Consider the following 21,069-nt stretch of genomic DNA (forward strand, 5'->3'; position numbering starts at 1 on the left):
AAAACCACATAGACCTTTCTTCTCTATCTTTTTGTTTGTTTGTTTTTGTAATTGATCCTGCAGCTCGCTTTGAGCGTTGATATATGAGATGTTTAGGCTGGCGCAAGTCCGGCAACTACCGAATATGCAAACCCACATAGACCTACTAGGACTCCTACTCATACTCGAAGAGGAACTAAACACTAGTCGGAAACTACCAAACATGCAAACCTACTAGTACATAGTTAACTCGACTCACGGCAACCTTGCCGGGAAAACAAATGCCAAATCTAGACTAAACTGCCACGCATGTCACTGTTAATTGTTGAAGTTGGTCTCGTGAATTTTTGGACTAGGCCCCGTAGAATTATTTTCCAACATCCCCAGCCTCCGTTTGAACATCCCCTGCCTCCATTGTAACATCCACTGCCTCCGTTTCCTATACTGGTTCGTAATCAGCTTGAAACCAAAGCGAAATCGGACATTTGATTTCCGGCAATTTACTCCCTTATTAGTTTGCCTTACCATCGGTCGGCGATGCATATATACCTAGCGGGCTGGTAAAGAGGCCGTCGTACCTCAAGTGCCATCGCCACCACCCCGGAGGCCTGGACGACGGACGGGGGAGACGTTCTCCTCGGAGAGCATGTCTTCTCCTTCGTCGGCCCATTGGCTGAGCCTCGTCGGCAGCATCTGGCTACAGACCGTCAACGGCCCCAACTCCGACTTCCCGGTCTACTCCTCGCAGATCAAGGAGCTCAAGAACATATCACAGGTGCAGATCAGCTTCCTCGCCTTCGCTTCTGACGCCGGGAAGCTCCTCGGATGGTTCTCTGGGGTGGCCGCCCTCTACGTGCCCCTCCGGCTCGTCGCCTTCGTGGGCGCCGGTTTCGGCCTCGTCGGTTACGGCATCCAGTACCTCTTCCTCAACAGTGCTGGACTCCGGTTCTGGCATCTCTTCCTGCTCACCGCCCTCGCCGGGAACGGCATCTGCTGGATCAACACCGTCTGCTACCTCCTCTGCATCAACAACTTCGAGTCCAGGGGCCGCGTCGCCGTCAGCCTCGCCACCAGCTACCTCGGCCTCAGCGCCAAGGTGTACACGAGCCTAGCCGAGACGATAATGCCCGGCTCCAAAGCCAAGGCGTACCTACTCCTCAATGCCGTCGTGCCGATGATCGTCACCGTTGCCGTGACGCCGTCCCTCAGGTTGTTGGACCTCAAGAGCGAGATGGTGTCGACCACGGACGACACAGCATTCATTGTCATGTTCGCAATCACGATCGCCACCGGAGTCTGCGCCGTTGCCGGATTTAGCGGGCTGTCATCCAGGGTCAGCCTCGGCGTGCTGCTGGTTGTTCCCGTGCTCATCCCGGTTGCTCTCAGGATCCGGAAGAGCATGAACAAGATAAGGGAGGCGCGGACGCGCGAGAACAGGACGCAACAGCTGGGCAGCGACGATGCTGCGGTCGTCATCGAGGTGATGGACATTGAGACCGAGGAGGAAGAGACGATCGTGGCGGCGGAGAAGCCCCAGGAGGAGGTCGGGGGCCTCCAGCTGCTCACGAAACCAGACTTCTGGCTCTACTACTTCAGCTACATGTTCAGTGGTACCCTGGGTCTGGTGTTCTTGAACAATCTAGGGCAGATTGCCGAGTCGCGAGGGCTGGCCCATGCTTCCACTCTGGTCTCCCTAGCGTCTTCGTTTGGATTCTTCGGTCGCCTCCTTCCGTCCTTCTTGGACTACTACTCTGCAAAGTAAGCAACCATTCTTTACACACACACGTACGTAGTTAAATTACTCCCATGCACCCTGGGTCTCCTGTCGTCTTTGTTTGGAATCTCCAAGATTCTTGCGGTCTTTTTGTATTTGAAACTTTACCGATTTTTTAGCTACTAGCCTTACTGCCCTGTTTTTGTCACAGCAACAACAGGAGCTAACTGAATTCATTTGCTTGTGCAGAAGCGGTCACTCCATATCACGGACGGCATCCATGGCGTCCCTAATGGCACCCATGGCCGGCGCCTTCTTCCTGCTGCTCAACCCGGGCAACGCCTTCCTTTACACGAGCACGGCCATCATCGGGACGTGCACGGGGGCTATCGCATCAGTGGCGGTGTCGGCGACGAGCGAGCTGTTCGGCAACAAGAACTTCGGCGTGAACCACAACATCATGGTGTCCAACATCCCCATGGGCTCCCTCTGCTTCGGCTACTTCGCCGCGCTCCTCTACCAGCGCGAGGCCGGGGCACGCGGGACCGCCATCTGCTCCGGCGCCAGCTGCTACCAGACGACCTTCGCCATCTGGGGCGCCACCTGCGTCGTTGGGACGCTGCTCTGCGTAGCGCTCTACGTGCGGTCCCGCACTCGCAGTCTTGCCGGGAGGTTACCGGTGGGGTTCCAATGGCTCGGCCGCTTAGCTAAATTTGTACTCCGGCGCTAAACAGAAGGCTTATGGCACATACTGAGTAAGTGAGTAGCCTAGTGATCTGATCACACACGAAGCATCCATCTGCCTCGATGCGATTTTCTTGACTGATCGATCCCACGGGGGGATACAGTCATACAGAGCTTGATACCCCGCTGTTGGAATGGTGGGTCGGCAGGAGAGCAAGCAAAGAAACCAGCGCAATCCCTGGACAGCGATCACGCTTGTTCTTTGGTGCCTTTGGAGACATAGCAACAGCCAAGTCTTCAGGACAGGCTGGACAGCTCCTCCGTGGCAAAGCCCCCCTTGTTGACAGTGGTCTTAGCCGCTTGACGACGTTGTAAAACTAGCCAACTTTGCACCCTTCTATGATACGTGAATTGGTGACATCGTGCAGGTAGATCGCCTCTTCCCTGCGTGGTAAATACATACTGTAGTTTTGACTGTCTTGATTAGATAGTGGCCACGACACCAAGGAAGATAGAGAGACACGCCGAAATTTCTTTTTGACTGATGGTGAAATAACAGTCGACTGACATGTAGCAAATCTGAATAGTTTACAAGCCACAGCCATCTAGCAAATCTGTATAATTATATAAGTCTATTTTTACCTTCTAGATTTTATTTTGCGAAACAATGCAGACACTCGTTTTTTTTCGATACGGGGTATACCCCAGCCTCTGCATCAATCGATGCATACGGCTCTTTATTAATTTTATTGAAGTACTGAGTTACAACCTTATTACAAATCACGGATCACTCAAAGTTGCTATGAAAACCAACCATCTAAATAAGACAAAAATAACAAGCCGCCACAAGATCTTCATGTGAGTCGCTTGTCAGTACGCCAGCCGCACTGGCTGTAGAAATCCCGTGCTACCGTCGCCAAGCGGTTGCACCCAATATCCATGTCCCGTCGCACATCCTCTTGCTGAATAAAGGACCACATATGGATCCAATGGGTAACTAAGGGAACAACCTGCAAAAATGATGGAAAACTCTTTTTGTTAAAAATAAAATCATTTCGAACCTTCCAGATAGCCCAAAATAAAGCGCACACACCAACTCTAATGTGGCCTTTATCCTTCTTAGCTACCCCTTTTAACCAATTGCCAAATAAATTTGTCACATTTGAAGGAGCTGGAATATTGAAAGTCATATAAATAATGCGCCAGAGGATTTTAGCAAAAGGGCAAGTAAAGAATAAATGTTGAATTGTCTCATCTTGATCACAGAAGCAACATCTAGAACACCCATGCCAATTACGTTTTTTTAGATTATCTTTCGTAAGGATGACTTTCTTATGAATAAACCACATAAAAATCCTAATTTTTAGTGGGACCTTGATCTTCCAGATAAATTTCTTGACTTCTCCTGTATTACCTTCAAGCAAATCAAGATACATGGATTTTACCGTAAATTTTCCCGACTCGGTGAGGCCCCAATGGAAAGTATCATCATTTTCAGAGAGATGAACTTCCATTAGGCGGTGCACAAGATGAACCCATCGATCCCATCTATTATTTGATAGTGATCTCCTGAAACCTATGTTTAAAGGAGTCCCATTCATAACATGTGCAACCGAAACATTGGTTCGGTTGACAATACGGTATAGAGAAGGATATTGTTCGCACAAGGGCCTATTGCCCAGCCAAGTATCTTCCCAGAACCTCGTATTCTGACCATTCTCAACCCTCATGGATCCTCTCAGAAAGAAGTCATCTTTTACGCCCATCAAACCTTTCCGTAATCTGAATCAGTAGGTTTAACCGAAACTGTGACAGCGTTTTATCTTTTAGATATTTATTTTGCAACAACTCCTGCCAAACCCCTTTCTCATTCACAAGTTTAAACAGCCATTTGCTAAGCAAACTCTTATTTTTTAAATCAAGCACTTCCACTCCCAAACCCCCCTGGTCCTTCGGCCGACAAATAATATCCCATTTAGTCAATCTATACTTTTTCTTGTGTCCATCACTTTGCCAAAAAAAGCGCGATCTGAAAAAGTCTAGTCTCTTTCTCACCCCAATCGGAACCTCAAGAAACGATAACATAAACATAGGTAGGCTTGTGAGAACAGAATTAATAAGTATTAACCTGTCCCCATAGGAGAGCATCTTGCCCGCCCAACTACTAAATTTTTTTTCAAAGCGATCCTCAACCGGTTTCCACTCCCCATTTTTCAATCTGCGAAAATGGATTGGGATTCCCAAATATCTAAAAGGTAAGAAACCAATTTCGCACCCAAAAAGGTTCCTATAATCGTTCTCAGCCTCTTTAGCCTTCCCAAAACAAAAAAGTTCACTCTTATGAAAGTTAATTTTGAGACCAGACAACTGTTCAAAAAGACAAAGGACCAATTTCATATTAAGGGCTTTATCTAAATCATGCTCCATAAAAAGGATAGTATCATCGGCGTATTGCAATATAGAAAGTCCTCCATCCACTAGATGAGGGATAAGCCCATTCACTTGACCGTCATTCTTTGCTCGTTCAATGATAATAGCGAGCATGTCCGCAACAATATTAAAGAGAATTGGGGATAGAGGGTCTCCCTGACGTAATCCCTTTTTAGTTTGAAAATAATGCCCTATATCGTCATTCACTCTAATGCCAACACTCCCCTTTTCAATGTATCTCTGAACCCATTGGCACCAAATAGGGTCAAAACCTTTCATGCGCATCGCTTGCTGCAAGAAATTCCAATTAACTTTATCGTATGCTTTTTCAAAATCTATTTTAAAAAGAACTCCATCCATCTTCTTCCTATGAAGTTCATGAATGGTTTCATGTAGAATAACAACCCCTTCTAAAATATGTCTACCGGGCATAAAAGCAGTTTGTGTTGGCTTGACAACGTTTTCTGCAATACCAGTTACCCGATTAGTCCCAACTTTTGTGAACACCTTAAAGCTAACATTAAGAAGGCAGATGGGACGATACTGCTGAATTTGAGTAGCATTTTCTTTCTTAGGCAACAAAATGATAGTACCAAAATTAAGGTGGAACAAAGGCAACTCGCCACTCTGGAACTCGGCGAACATAGCCATGAGATCACCTTTAATCACCTCCCAAAAGTGTTGATAGAATTCAGCTGGAAATCCATACACATATACATATACATTCATCCTTATGAACATATGTGTATGGATTCATCCTTATGAACACACGCACATCCTTATGAACATATGTGTATGGAAGTCCAGACACTCGTAAATATGCACATACACATATACATTCATCCTTATGAACACACGCACATCCTACGTCTATGAGCACTTCTGAGAGACCGAGTCCAAGAAACTAATAATCCGACGGGTCTTAAGATTAACAACTTCACGATAGGCGTCTCGCTATCGATCGAAATGTCTCCCCACACTAAAAAAAATTCCACTTTATGAGACACCAAAATATCAAACCTGTGGTATAAACTTTGATGAGTTGGAGATGTCACTCCCCTCTTAACTCCAACCACTGTTTGAGAGGAGGACCAATGCGCTAAATATTGCCAACATCATCCAACAAAGGAGCAATAAAACAACAACATTCCTGTTAGATTATTAGACAATTTCCATTTGAGTTCAATTTCCAAATGAGCAATAAAACAACAACAATCCTCATAGTATACTTAACTATACCACACACCTAAATATGGAACAAGAACTATGCAAGGTAAGTGAGGATGAGGATGTACATCGCGACCGGGAAGGTCGCTCCAGTAGTAGCATCGCCATGACCGTTGTTGATGTTGCACATGGCATCGTTGGAGACGTCGGATCTATCGATGAAGCAGACAAACTGGTGAGGAAGAACACGAGCATCAGGTAGTCACACTAAGACGCTCCCCAAAAACCTTATCGCCCGCCTCCTGGTGCAGGATCTCGATGGACAGGGTTTCAGAGGATTTCTCTCCCGAACGGTCGTGCACGCAGCCACCGGGATGAGGAAGACTAGAGGACGACACATCAAACTGGACGAGAGAGAGAGAGAGAGAGAGAGGTGAGTGGAGTGCTCTAGATCTGGTCTATCTCTCATCTTATGGTATAGCCCGGGAGGGGAGCCGCTGACCAGAAACGCCACGCGTTGGAAGAAAGCGACACCCATCAAACATGCACACTAAAAGACCAAGGATGCCACCTAGAGGGGGGGTGAATATGCATTTTAAACCTTTTTACGTTGGGGGCTTGAGCAAGTGCGGAATAAAACTAAGGTTTAACTTTTTTTTTGAATAGAACTAAGGTTTAACTTGATAAGCACAAAGCTTATAAACTAGGGTTTATCTATGTGCACCAACAATCTATACTAAGCAAGATAAGAAACAAGGTGGTAGCAAGATATAGAACATCAAACACGAAGGCTATCACAAAATAAAGAAGGTTGGGTTGAGGAGCAACCGAGGCATTCAGATACGATGATGTATCCCAAAGTTCACCCTTGCAGGTACTACTCTCCATTGGAGCAGTGTGTGGTGTGGATGCACAAGGCACTCCAAATGCCACAATGGTGCACCATATTCTCCTCGAGCCTTCCCACCAAAAGGGAAATCCTCGATCCACTAAGAGAGCCTTGAGGGTGGTCACCGAACCCGTACAAGCTTGGGGCAAGCTCCACAACTCAATCGTTAAGGAAATCAGTAATCGTTAGCTGCTCAGTCGGCTCGGGACTGATGATTAATCGGAATTCGAACGATTAACTAATTTAATCGATGAAAGAACATGGAGCCCCATGTGTGGTTTTGGTAATTGATGATAATCCCTATAGACTAAAAATTGCAATGCGTTTTTCTTATAGGTTTTGTTTGTAGGCAATGCTTGAATCATATGTTGGTTTCAGATGACCTCAAAAAAGAATATAATTAAAGATGTGGCCTTCCCTCCAAGCACATATATGGATATGGAGCACTCTTTTCCACCCTAAAAAGAATAGTCAGAGATGGCTTTCTTTCCATATCAATAGGTAGCCTTTCTTGACTATGGCTACTTGCAAATGAAAAGATTACAAGAAGGAGCAAATGAAGAAGATCAAGCGTCAAGTATGTCTTGAAGAATAAGGAGTGAGTTCTCATGCACGTCTTCAAGACACCAACAATATGGAGAATGAAGACCGTGGAGTGCAATGAAGAAGAAGAGATTTGAAGAAGCAGCCCCAAATTCCAGTAGGCTGGATCATCCAGCCCCCGAGCGGCCGGTTCATCCAGCCCCCAAGCGGCTGGATCATCTGGCCCCCCTATCCTAGATGACCAAGTGGTGAACTCACATAAAGGGGGGCGAACGGAAATTCCGCTCGGCCCCCGGATGTTAAATTTCATCCGGCCCCCACTAGGAAATGTGGCACACTAGCAGAAAGGGGGGAGGGAGTCTTCATCCGCCCCCGAAAGAAGAAAATCTTCGGGGTGGCCGGATCATCTGTCCCAACGCATGCATGACTAAAGCCGGACCATCCGGGGTAACTTAACCCGGATCATCTTCCCCTGGGGGCTACAACGGCTCCAAGGGCCCATATGAGCTATAAAAGGAGGAGCACGAGGAACATGGATATATGTCGAAGAAGAAACTCTTCCATGATAGTTCATGGGGGAGCAATCCGTCAAACTTCATCAAGCAAGCACAATCAAGAAATGCGTTCCATCTTGAAGCTGTCAAGATCGTCATCGTCAAGATCGACTGGAATGTGCAAGGTCAATGTTTCTTCTTGATAGGCTTTCTCTCTTATCGGTCTCTTATTGGTGTTGGGAGACCAGGTGTGTAGGATAGTTAGACGTACTATCCAGAGTCACTTGGTCGTATCGTTCAGTGAGAGCTCAAACCCTTGCATGATTTGCATCATGTTTCTTCCTTGTTCTTGGTTCTTATCCATGTGATGGTTTATAGCTTGTGTTCATTCTCATGACAAGATCTAGCTCATCAAAAATGGATTCCGCATGTATCACTTGTTGCGTTTTCAAATTTGAAGGTTATATCGGAATGTATTTTTCGATATGTCAAACCTTTTCTCATTTATTTTTGTATTCCCTTGTTGTACTATTACGGTTTCATGCATGATCTTGTAGAGCTTTTTCTAGCTTCAAAACAAGCCCAATATCATTAAAATCGAAGTATGGATGCTCAAGTTATGGTCGTTTCAGTTTCAGTCGGCCTGCCAATTTTTTTGGGGGAAAGGGACCACCCCCCTCCCTTCTTCCCCAATGGTTCTCCACCCTTTAGGCAAGTTCTTTAACACGTTTTCTCCTCCATTCTTGACTCTCTTGATCTTTCTATCTCCTCAATCCCTCCATGATTCTTGTATATTTTTGAGGAAAAAGAGAGAGGGGATCTAGATCTACGATCCTACCAATGAAAACCTCCTTCTAGCGAGGGAATCTTTCTAGATCTGGATCTTGGAGTCCTTTGTGGATTTCCTCCCTTGCTCTCTTCCACTGTTGGTCATCTTGAGAGCTTGAAATATTTTCTCCCCCTTCAAATCTTATTGGCTCTTTTTGATAAAAGAAAGATGAGACCTAGATCTACTACTCTACTAATCAAATTTTTCTCTTTGTGAGGGAATCCCTATATCTAGTTTTTGGAGAGTTTTTTTTTGGTGTTCATCCATCTTGTTGTTCTTCCTCCCTTATTTACCTAATAGCTTTTGTAGCTTTGTTGGAATTTGGAAGTGACAGACTTGGACATCTTAGTGTTGTTCTTTCCATTGCATTAGGTGAATCAGTTTGAGTTCTCTACGGAGATTCGTTCTCGTGAGAGTTCGTGAGTATTACCTCTTGGGTTCTTGGAAGCCTAGATGGCTTGTAGGCCTTTGTGGCGTTGTTACGTTTGTGGCATATGGTAGCATTTGTGGCGTGGTAGCTTTTGTGGAGTTGTTGCTTTTGTGGAGTTGTTGCTTTTGTGGCCTTGTAGCCGTTTGTGGTATTGTAGCCTCTGTGGCCTTGTAGCCGCTTGTGGCGGTGTTCTTGGGAGCCTCCAATTGTTGTGGAGTTTGCCTCCAATTTTTGGGAGCCGCGGAGTCGTGCGTGTTCTTCCCAATGGTGATGCGGCGACGCGCGGTGGTGAAGGGTGGGAGCAGAGGTGTCAGTGGTGTGGGGCGATGGCTGGGATGATGCCTGTCGCCTTTGATAGGCCGGGCGTGCACGGAACACGATGCCATTTATGACGGCGCAGAAGTCCAGCCACCGCCCGCTAGGCTAGGTGCGCGTGCAGAAGACGAGACGCCACCATTGATGGTGAAGGCTGCGGCGCAAACACGGAAACGAAGACCGCCGAAACAACGGCCACCGAAGCGATAGCGCTCGAAATAGGCTCCGCGCCCACTGCCGGGTGGGCCCGTGGGAGAAGCGAGCGGTCACGCAGCATGACCGCACAGTGTCTGCGGAGACGCATTCGAGGCGCAAATTTGGACCACATCTGCAGCCCAATCACTATGCATCGGTCTCCTGAACCTAATCGCAAGCGCATTGTTCGACCGCGCGTTATCGCAAATGTTCGCTCCGCGTCGCCCAGTGGTAAATGCCCTAAAAAGAAGAACAGAGTGAAAGAGCAAAGAATACGGCTCGTCGGACCCTCCTTGGAGCAAGATCTAAGAGCATCTCCAGCCGCGTCCCCCAAACCGTCCCCCAAAGGAATTTGGGGCGCGCCGGACAAAAAAACCGTTCCAGCCGCGTCCCCCAAAGCCCATTTTTGTCCGGCGCGGCCCGATACGGTGTCCGGCGCCCCGAGCCCGTCCCCGTCCCACAGGGGACGCTCCGGGGACGCCGGACACACCAAAAAGCGAGGCGAACCGACGCGGGCCTGACGCGTCAGCGGCTGGGACGATCAGCCGCCGCCTACGTAGCGACGGTGCAGTTGCCGGGAAGCGGAACCATCGCATTGGCAACCGCGTCGACGATGCGGCAACCGCCGGAATGGAGTCGGGACTCCTCGGAAGAGCAACCGCTGCTCTTTTCGACTTCTGCGCCGCCGTTGATCCGCGCTCAATAAGACCCGTACGTCAGCGCTTTTGGATCTTCACCGGCCGCATCCGACACCTCCAGCGACGATGAGCTACATCTCCGAGCTCCTGTCCGACACCTCCAGCGAGGGAAAGCCTGCTGGATGGCGCCATTGGTGGGAGAAAGCTCCAACGCCCAGCAGCGACCACGATTCCCTCCCGCCACTTGATAGCGCGGAGGAATGGATGGGTGATGCGTGCAGTTGACACACGTCCGTTGGGAACCCCAAGAGGAAGGTGTGATGCAGACAGTAGCAAGTTTTCCCTCAGAAAGAAACCAAGGTTTATCGAACCAGGAGGAGCCAAGAAGCACGTTGAAGGTTGATGGTGGCGGAATGTAATGCGGCGCAACACCAGGGATTCCGGCGCCAACGTGGAACCTGCACAACACAACCAAAGTACTTTGCCCCAACGAAACAGTGAGGTTGTCAATCTCACCGGCTTGCTGTAACAAAGGATTAACCGTATTGTGTGGAAGATGATTGTTTGCATAAAACAGTAAAACAAGTATTGTAGTAGATTGTATGCGATGTAAAGAATAGGACCGGGGTCCACAGTTCACTAGAGGTGTCTCTCCCATAAGATAAAAGCATGTTGGGTGAACAAATTACAGTCGGGCAATTGACAAATAGAGAGGGCATAACAATGCACATACATGATATGATAAATATAGTGAGATTTAATTGGGCATTACGACAAAGTACATAGACCGCTATCCAGCATGCATCTATGCCTAAAAAGTCCACCTTCAGGTTATCATCCGAACCCCTTCCAGTATTAAGTTGCAAAACAACAGACAATTGCATTAAGTATGGTGCGTAATGTAATCAATAACTACATCCTTAGACATAGCATCAATGTTTTATCCCTAGTGGCAACAGCACATCCACAACCTTAGAACTTTCTCGTCACCGTCCTGCATTTAATGGAGGCATGAACCCACTATCGAGCATAAATACTCCCTCTTGGAGTTAAGAGCAAAATCTTGGCCAGAGCCTCTACTAATAACGGAGAGCATGCAAGATCATAAACAACACATAGGTAATAACTTGATAATTAACATAACATAGTATTCTCTATCCATCGGATCCCGACAAACACAACATATAGTATTACAGATAGATGATCTTGATCATGTTAGGCAGCTCACAAGATCCAACAATGAAGCACAATGAGGAGAAGACAACCATCTAGCTACTGCTATGGACCCATAGTCCAGGGGTGAACTACTCACTCATCACTCCGGAGGCGACCATGGCGGTGAAGAGTCCTCCGGGAGATGAATCCCCTCTCCGGCAGGGTGCCGGAGGAGATCTCCAGAATCCCCCGAGATGGGATTGGCGGCGGCGGCGTCTCAGTAAGGTTTTTCATATCGTGGCTCTCGGTACTGGGGGTTTCGCGACGGAGGCTTTAAGTAGGCGGAAGGGCAACGCGGGGGGCCACATGAGGGCCCCACACGCCAGGGCCGCGCGGCCAAGACCTAGGCCGCGCCGCCCTATTGTGGCGGCGCCTCGTGGCCCCACTTCCTTCCCCCCTCGGTCTTCTGGAAGCTTCGTGGCAAAATAGGACCCTGGGCGTTGATTTCGTCCAATTCCGAGAATATTTCTTTACTAGGATTTCTGAAACCAAAAACATCAGAAAACAGCAACTAGCTCTTCGGCATCTCGTTAATAGGTTAGTGCCGGAAAATGCATAAATACGACATATAATGTATATAAAACATGTAGATATCATCAATAATGTAGCATGGAACATAAGAAATTATCGATACGTCGGAGACGTATCAGCATCCCCAAGCTTAGTTCTGCTCGTCCCGAGCAAGTAAACGATAACAAAGATAATTTTTGGAGTGACATGCCATCATAACCTTGATCATACTATTGTAAGCATATGTGATGAATGCAGCGATCAAAACAATGGTAATGACATGAGTAAACAAATGAATCATAAAGCAAAGACTTTTCATGAATAGCACTTCAAGACAAGCATCAATAAGTCTTGCATAAGAGTTAACTCATAAAGCAATAAATCAAAGTAAAGGTATTGAAGCAACACAAAGGAAGATTAAGTTTCAGCGGTTGCTTTCAACTTATAACATGTATATCTCATGGATAATTGTCAACATAGAGTAATATAACAAGTGCAATATGCAAGTATGTAGGAATCAATGCACAGTTCACACAAGTGTTTGCTTCTTGAGGTGGAGAGAGAAAGGTGAACTGACTCAACATAAAAGTAAAAGAAAGGTCCTTCAAAGAGGAAAGCATTGATTGCTATATTTGTGCTAGAGCTTTTATTTTGAAAACATGAAACAATTTTGTCAACGGTAGTAATAAAGCATATGAGTTATGTAAATTATATCTTACAAGTTGCAAGCCTCATGCATAGTATACTAATAGTGCCCGCACCTTGTCCTAATTAGCTTGGACTACCGGATCATCGCAATACACATGTTTTAACCAAGTGTCACAATGGGGTACCTCCATGCCGCCTGTACAAAGGTCTAAGGAGAAAGCTCGCATTTTGGATTTCTCGCTTTTGATTATTCTCAACTTAGACATCCATACCGGGACAACATGGACAACAGATAATGGACTCCTCTTTAATGCATAAGCATGTGGCAACAATTATTATTCTCATATGAGATTGAGGATATATGTCCAAAACTGAAACTTCCACCATGAATCATGGCTTTAGTTAGCGGCCCAATGTTCTTCTCTAACAATATGCATGCTCCAACCATTAAGGTGGTAGATCTCTCTTACTTCAGACAAGACGGACATGCATAGCAACTCACATGATATTCAACAAAGAATAGTTGATGGCGTCCCCAGAAACATGGTTATCGCACAACAAGCAACTTAATAAGAGATAAAGTGCATAAGTACATATTCAATACCACACTAGTTTTTAAGCTATTTTGTCCCATGAGCTATATATTGTAAAGGCGAATGATGGAATTTTAAAGGTAGCACTCAAGCAATTTACTTTGGAATGGCGGAGAAATACCATGTAGTAGGTAGGTATGGTGGACACAAATGGCATAGTGGTTGGCTCAAGGATTTTGGATGCATGAGAAGTATTCCCTCTCAATACAAGGTTTAGGCTAGCAAGGTTTATTTGAAACAAACACAAGGATGAACGGTGCAGCAAAACTCACATAAAAGACATATTGTAAACATTATAAGACTCTACACCGTCTTCCTTGTTGTTCAAAACTCAATACTAGATATTATCTAGACTTTAGAGAGACCAAATATGCAAATCAGATTAGCAAGCTCTAGGTGTTTCTTCATTAATGGGTGCAAAGTATATGATGCAAGAGCTTAAACATGAGCACAACAATTGCCAAGTATCAAATTATTCAAGACATTTTAGAATTACTACATGTAGCATTTCCCGATTCCAACCATATAACAATTTAACGAAGAAGATTCAACCTTCGCCATGAATACTATGAGTAAAGCCTAAGGACATATTTGTCCATATGCAACAGCGGAGCGTGTCTCTCTCCCACACAGTGAATGCTAGGATCCATTTTATTCAAACAAAAAAAAAAACAAAAACAAACCGACGCTCCAAGCAAAGTACATAAGATGTGATGGAATAAAAATATAGTTTCAGGGGAGGAACCTGATAATGTTGTCGATGAAGAAGGGGATGCCTTGGGCATCCCCAAGCTTAGACGCTTGAGTCTTCTTAGAATATGCAGGGGTGAACCACCGGGGCATCCCCAAGCTTAGAGCTTTCACTCTCCTTGATCATATTGCATCATACTCCTCTCTTGATCCTTGAAAACTTCCTCCACACCAAACTCGAAACAACTCATTAGAGGGTTAGTGGATAATAAAAATTAACATATTCAGAGGTGACACAATCATTCTTAACACTTTTTGACATTGCATAAAGCTACTGGACATTAATGGATCAAATAAATTCATCCAACATAGCAAAAGAGGCAATGCGAAATAAAAGGCAGAATCTGTCAAAACAGAACAGTCCGTAAAGATGGATTTTATTGAGCCACCAGACTTACTCAAATGAAAATTCCCATATTGAATGAAAGTTGCATACATATCTGAGGATCACGCACGTAAATTGGCTTAATTTTCTGAGCTACCTACAGGGAGGCAGGTCGAAATTCGTGACAGCAAAGAAATCTGAAACTGCGCAGTAATCCAAATCTAGTATGAACCTTACTATCAACGACTTTACTTGGCACAACAAAGCACAAAACTAAGATTAGGAGAGGTTGCTACAGTAGTAACCAACTTCCAAGACTCAAATATAAAACAAAAATACTGTAGTAAAAACATGGGTTGTCTCCCATAAGCGCTTTTCTTTAACGCTTTTCAGCTAGGCGCAGAAAGTGTAAATCAAGTATTATCGAGAGATGAAGCATCGACATTACCTTGGGCTTTACCCTTACCTTTCTTGTTCCTTTTCTTACTCTTTGGCTTAGGGAATATATGGCTACCCCCGGGTGTAGAGGTGAATTTTAGGGTGCCTTCTCTCATGTCTATGACTGCTCCCAATAGTTTCAGCAGGGATCTTCCGAGTGTGATTTGTCCTGTTCCTGCGCATTCAATGACAAGATAATCAATGGATATTGTTCTCCCAAGAATGGTTGTATGCACACCCGCAGCTATTCCTTTAGGAATTATAACAGAGTTATCAATAAGAGTTATTCCTTCTTCCCCTTCAGCGAATTCCCAAAGTTTCAAAGATTTATGAATACTCTTAGGCATTAGGCAAAATTCAGTCATAATATCACAATTAGCATGAAGAGTTTGGTCACCTATGACAATTTTAATAGTAGGATCCCATAATGAAGGTTCAGAGTTCACTAAAACTTGATCAAGACGGTTACGAATATATCCATAATTTTCATTTAAGCGAGATGCACTTGTCTCAAGAGTGTTTAATCTATTATAAATGCTAATAAGGGCCGAATCAAAGTTATTAGCTGAATCATGTGATGCAACCAACTTCTTTATGGCATTAAAAGCTTGATCCCCATTGCAATGAAGGAAATCTCCTCCCACTAGAGCATCCAAGGCATATCTATAGCGAATCATAAGACCAAAATAAAAATTACTAAGGAGTAAACTTAGAGTCATTTGAGGTTCAGCTTTACGATAAGAAGTAAAAATCCTGGACCAAGCATCTTTAAAACTTTCCTCATCCCCTTGTTTAAAAGTAAAAACTAATTCCTCAGGTGAAGAAGTAACAGGTACAGAGCTAGACATGATAACAAAAGTAAACTAAATGCAAGTAACTAATTTTTTTGTGTTTTTGATATAGAGTGCAAGACAGTAAATAAAGTAAAGCTAGCAACTAATTTTTTTTTGTGTGTTTTGATATAATGCAGCAAACAAGTAGTAAATAAAATAAAGCAAGACAAAAACAAAGTAAAGAGATTGGGAAGTGGAGACTCCCCTTGCAGCGTGTCTTGATCTCCCCGGCAACGGCGCCAGAAAACAGTCTTGATGCGTGCAGTTGACACATGTCCGTTGGGAACCCCAAGAGGAAGGTGTGATGCAGACAGTAGCAAGTTTTCCCTCAGAAAGAAACCAAGGTTTATCGAACCAGGAGGACCCAAGAAGCACGTTGAAGGTTGATGGTGGCGGAATGTAATGCGGCGCAACACCAGGGATTCCGGCGCCAACGTGGAACCTGCACAACACAACCAAAGTACTTTGCCCCAATGAAACAGTGAGGTTGTCAATCTCACCGGCTTGCTGTAACAAAGGATTAACCGTATTGTGTGGAAGATGATTGTTTGCAGAAAACAGTAAAACAAGTATTGCAGTAGATTGTATGCGATGTAAAGAATAGGACCGGGGTCCACAGTTCACTAGAGGTGTCTCTCCCATAAGATAAAAGCATGTTGGGTGAATAAATTACAGTCGGGCAATTGACAAATAGAGAGGGCATAACAATGCACATACATGATATGATAAATATAGTGAGATTTAATTGGGCATTATGACAAAGTACATAGACCGCTATCCAGCATGCATCTATGCCTAAAAAGTCCACCTTCAGGTTATCATCCGAACCCCATCCAGTATTAAGTTGCAAAACAACAGACAATTACATTAAGTATGGTGCGTAATGTAATCAATAACTACATCCTTAGACATAGCATCAATGTTTTATCCCTAGTGGCAACAGCATATCCACAACCTTAGAACTTTCTGTCACTGTCCCAGATTTAATGGAGGCATGAACCCACTATCGAGCATAAATACTCTCTCTTGGAGTTAAGAGCAAAAACTTGGCCAGAGCCTCTACTAATAACGGAGAGCATGCAAGATCATAAACAACACATAGGTAATAACTTGATAATTAACATAACATAGTATTCTCTATCCATCGGATCCCGACAAACACAACATATAGTATTACAGATAGATGATCTTGATCATGTTAGGCAGCTCACAAGATCCAACAATGAAGCACAATGAGGAGAAGACAACCATCTAGCTACTGCTATGGACCCATAGTCCAGGGGTGAACTACTCACTCATCACTCCGGAGGCGACCATGGCGGTGAAGAGTCCTCCAGGAGATGAATCCCCTCTCCGGCAGGGTGCCGGAGGAGATCTCCAGAATCCCCCGAGATGGGATTGGCGGCGGCGGCGTCTCAGTAAGGTTTTCCGTATCGTGGCTCTCGGTACTGGGGGTTTCGCGACGGAGGCTTTAAGTAGGCGGAAGGGCAACGCGGGGGGCCACACGAGGGCCCCACACGCCAGGGCCGCGCGGCCAAGACCTAGGCCGCGCCGCCCTGTTGTGGCGGCGCCTCGTGGCCCCACTTCCTTTCCCCCTCGGTCTTCTGGAAGCTTCGTGGCAAAATAGGACCCTGGGCGTTGATTTCGTCCAATTCCGAGAATATTTCTTTACTAGGATTTCTGAAACCAAAAACAGCAGAAAACAGCAACTGACTCTTCGGCATCTTGTTAATAGGTTAGTGCCGGAAAATGCATAAATACGACATATAATGTGTATAAAACATGTAGATATCATCAATAATGTAGCATGGAACATAAGAAATTATCGATACGTCGGAGACGTATCAATGGGCGTGGAGGAGGACGCGGAGGAAGAAGGGTCAGAGGAGGCGGCGATGGCCCGTGCGAAGGCGGAGGCGGACGCGAAGGCCAATACCGCCAAGGCCAAGGCGCAGCCGGCGAGCACCGGACAACGAGGAGGACTCCGACGCGTCGGCCGACACCGCCTCTTCGGAAGAGGTGACGAGCAGGAAGCGCCACCGTGATGACGACGACGAGGCGGGGCCATCATCGAAGAAGAAGAAGTAGTAGTTTAAAATAATTTATATGTAATTTAATTATGTTTTTTCGAAGTTTTATATGTATTTTGTTTATGTTGAACCGATTTGAATATTAGTAAAGAGTTTTATTCTACCTATTTAAATTATTTTTAATGTTTGGGGGCGGCGTTTGGGGGACGCGACTGGGGAGCGACGTCCCCCAAACGTGGCACCAACGAAATACGTCCCCCAAACACTCAATCCGGCGCGCTTTGAGAGACGGTTTGGGGGACGCGGCTGGAGATGCTCTAATGAGTTCAAACTCGTCCCCCGTGAAACCCCTATCTTCCCTTAAACTCTACTGGGTGGATGTTCTATGTCGAGACTACCGGCATGAGCTTCCATTGCGGCATGTTGGCCGACGCTCGCTCCGGCAAACGGACAGAATGTTGGTGAAGGTGGATCTGCTCGGCGCGGTCACAGGCAAATTAGGTAAATTTTGAAAATGTTTTATATTTAGTGATTTGGGTAAAAAAGATTTATTACACATAGGCTGTGCAAAAATAAAAATTAAGAGGTATGTCCATCCAACATTTTTTTTTTTGCGTCCGGCACAGTGGATAGAGACTTTTCCCCAATACTTTATCAGTTCGTAATTGAATCCGGTACGATGAGGCGTTTATACGTAGTAGTAGAGAATAAGAAACTGTGTTGAATCCGGACATCCGGTAGGAGGAGGTTTGGGTTGGTGTTGAACTCCTAATCGTGTTGGGTTAAGCAAAGAGTCCGGAACGTACTAGTAAAACAGAAGGTTTACACATCGCCTACAGCCCTATAAAGACAAGGGAGACGCGTACCTGGTCGGTCGAACTCGAACACTTCCCCTCGCATACGAACCAACCACACGAGCCGGCCGAGTGAACCTGCCCGAACCTGCGCCGCCGCTGCCTCGATTGAACCTGCCCGAGGCTGCGCCGCCGCCGCCGCCGCCGCCGTTCCCTTTGGTTTTGAGGTACGACCTTGCTTGTTTCCCTCCAGCGGTTAGTTGATTTTGATACTGATTAGTTAGATCCCTCCTTTTCAATTGCTGGCTAGATCCGCCCCTGATTCCGGAGTTGTGGAGATTAGCTGTTCGTCTCTCCGCAGGTTCGGCAGCAGTTTGCTTAGGGGCTTCGCACACAGTCACAGTAGGAAGTAGTATGCTGTTGCCTCTTGCTCTGGAGCATATGCTTCACTGGAGTTGTATCTTTCTTTACTTTCCTATGTTCATGCCTTCCGCCGCATTAGTAGCTTTATCAAATATTAGATCCGACGAGGCCGTCTCTTTGCTGACACCCTAAATCAGCGACAACTAATATGGATCGGAGGGGTAGTTATTATTATTGATTATTGTCTTTTTTTCGATAGAGATTCTTTTGCCATATGAGTTGATTTATTCATGTCTGTTATCCAAACAAATGAGTATCCAGCAACAACCTTTTTTTCTGCAAGCATAAATATATGTTTGCCCACTGAATATTTCGTTCGCTGTTATTAACTCATTTGTGTCCCATTTGTTTTCTTTGTTATTTTCCTCTACATTTCCTCAACATAAGTGCCTTACCAATACTTATTGCTGCCTCTCAACCATTTTTTTCAGGTGCTTCATTCTGGTAGGATTTACGATGCCTCGAGTTGGAGACTCAAATGCATGTTGTATCTTGAGGGTAACATATGAGTTGGGATACCTTGCTTCCATCATTGCGGGATGTTGGCTTGACGGCAACCTAAATATACACCGCCACAGTTATTTATCAACGTTCAGAGAGGTTAGCGGAATAATCATGGCTGTAGGACAGCCTTTGATGGAAGCTAACTTTGTGGTGTTGGTTCTTGACAAAATCAACACCCGATATGCACGACCTCTTAGCCTTTTCTAGAGCCACATTTTTTTGGTATGACTCTTCACAAAAGAGAAAATTGGTCATTTGCCCCTCATATAGAGTACACACATGTATGACTTTTGAGGGGCAGATGATCAGTTTTCTCTTCACAGGACACTTGCTGAACTTGGACCTGTGGTTTTGTGAATGTCATGTCAAACAAAGTGTGGTTTTGTTGGGTGCAAATTTGAAGTGTAGTTTCATGGAACTTTTGTCAAATATATAGTCTGTCTTGTTGAATTTTTCCTTCTTTGTTCTGTTGAATTAAGAAGTTGGGATGTGAGAAATTGACTTGCGATGTAACTCTGTTTGTTTTAGTATGTAAAATCAGAATGTGTGGAATTTGTCTATGATGTACATACTGGACGCGGCGTTTCTAGTCTCGAGCACAGATGCTCTCTTTTTCCCGGTGGGCCAGGACATTGACGGACGTTTGGAGAGTCTGACTGATATAGTTTCTGATCCTGTGGTCCATGATGATGAGAAAAACATGGACCCGCAGCCTCCTTCAAGCCCCAAGCAGCCAGCGCCGAGCAGATTTGCTGTCGGTTAAGGGCATCTCCAGCGGCGCGACGCAAACGGAGCGACCGTTTGCGTCCGCTTTGGTCGTAAATCCGTCTGGCACCTTTCCGGCGGCCGCACGACGCAAAGTGGCGGACGTCCGCGGAGACGCAAACCTGGCCCAAATATGCGCCAGGTTTGCGTCTCGGCGACGCTGCAGCGGACGCGCAAAGTGTCCGCATTGTGGTCTCCATCGGGCCCGCTGGCAATGAGCTCGCATGGAGGGCATCGCTTCGCGGTCGCGCTTCGCGTCTGCGCGCCGCAGCCTTCGCCATGAATGCCGCAGCTTCCGTTCGCGCGTGCACCGGCGGGCGGCTGAGCCTGCGCCGCCTTCAATGGCATCGTATCCCGTGCGCGTCGCCCTTAAAAGTCCAGCGGCCGCGTTGCTCCTTCGCCCACAGCTTCACTCGCACCACAACCGCCGCGCCATGGGGAAGAAGAACGACTTCGAGGCCTCCGGCGGCGGCGGCAAGAAGGTGGCGCTCCCCGTCACGGTGGGGAGGCTCATGCACGGCAAATGGGTGCCGTGCGACGCCTGTCCGGCGTGCACTGCTGGCGGTGGCGGCTCACCGCCGCCGGTGCCCATCCCTCCGATACTGCGGCGCGAGCTCGAGCGGACCAAGGAGATCCGGCGCAGAGGCGGTATCTGCCGGCGGACCTCCGCGCCGATCCGGCGTACGCCATCGACTCCGAGCAATGGCGTACGTACCTGTCCACGGAGACGGACGATAGACGCATGGGTCGGCTTCATGGGCGACGGGGATTATCCCTTCGACCTGCCGCCCGCTCGTCGTCGGCGATCGCCGACGCGACGTGAGCGGCCGCGGCACAACGACCGCGAGGACGAGGATGACGACGACGAAGCCTACGCCGTCTCTGACGACGACGACGACTACATCGAGGCGCTCGCGTACCATAGCGAGGAGGT

At 46.4% G+C, this 21,069-nt stretch overlaps 1 protein-coding gene across 1 annotated transcript; it reads left to right on the forward strand.

Moving 5' to 3' along the window:
- The first annotated feature begins 625 nt into the window (after positions 1-625).
- LOC127319643 (protein NUCLEAR FUSION DEFECTIVE 4-like) lies at positions 626-20,133 on the forward strand. The gene is made up of 3 exons (XM_051349613.2): positions 626-1,737; positions 1,943-2,408; positions 19,912-20,133. Exons 1-3 carry the CDS (start codon positions 626-628, stop codon positions 20,131-20,133), a joined length of 1,800 nt encoding a protein of 599 aa, XP_051205573.2.
- Positions 20,134-21,069: the final 936 nt, after the last annotated feature.

The sequence above is a fragment of the Lolium perenne genome, chromosome 4 (genome assembly GCF_019359855.2).
Source record: "Lolium perenne isolate Kyuss_39 chromosome 4, Kyuss_2.0, whole genome shotgun sequence".
Lineage (NCBI taxonomy): Eukaryota > Viridiplantae > Streptophyta > Magnoliopsida > Poales > Poaceae > Lolium > Lolium perenne.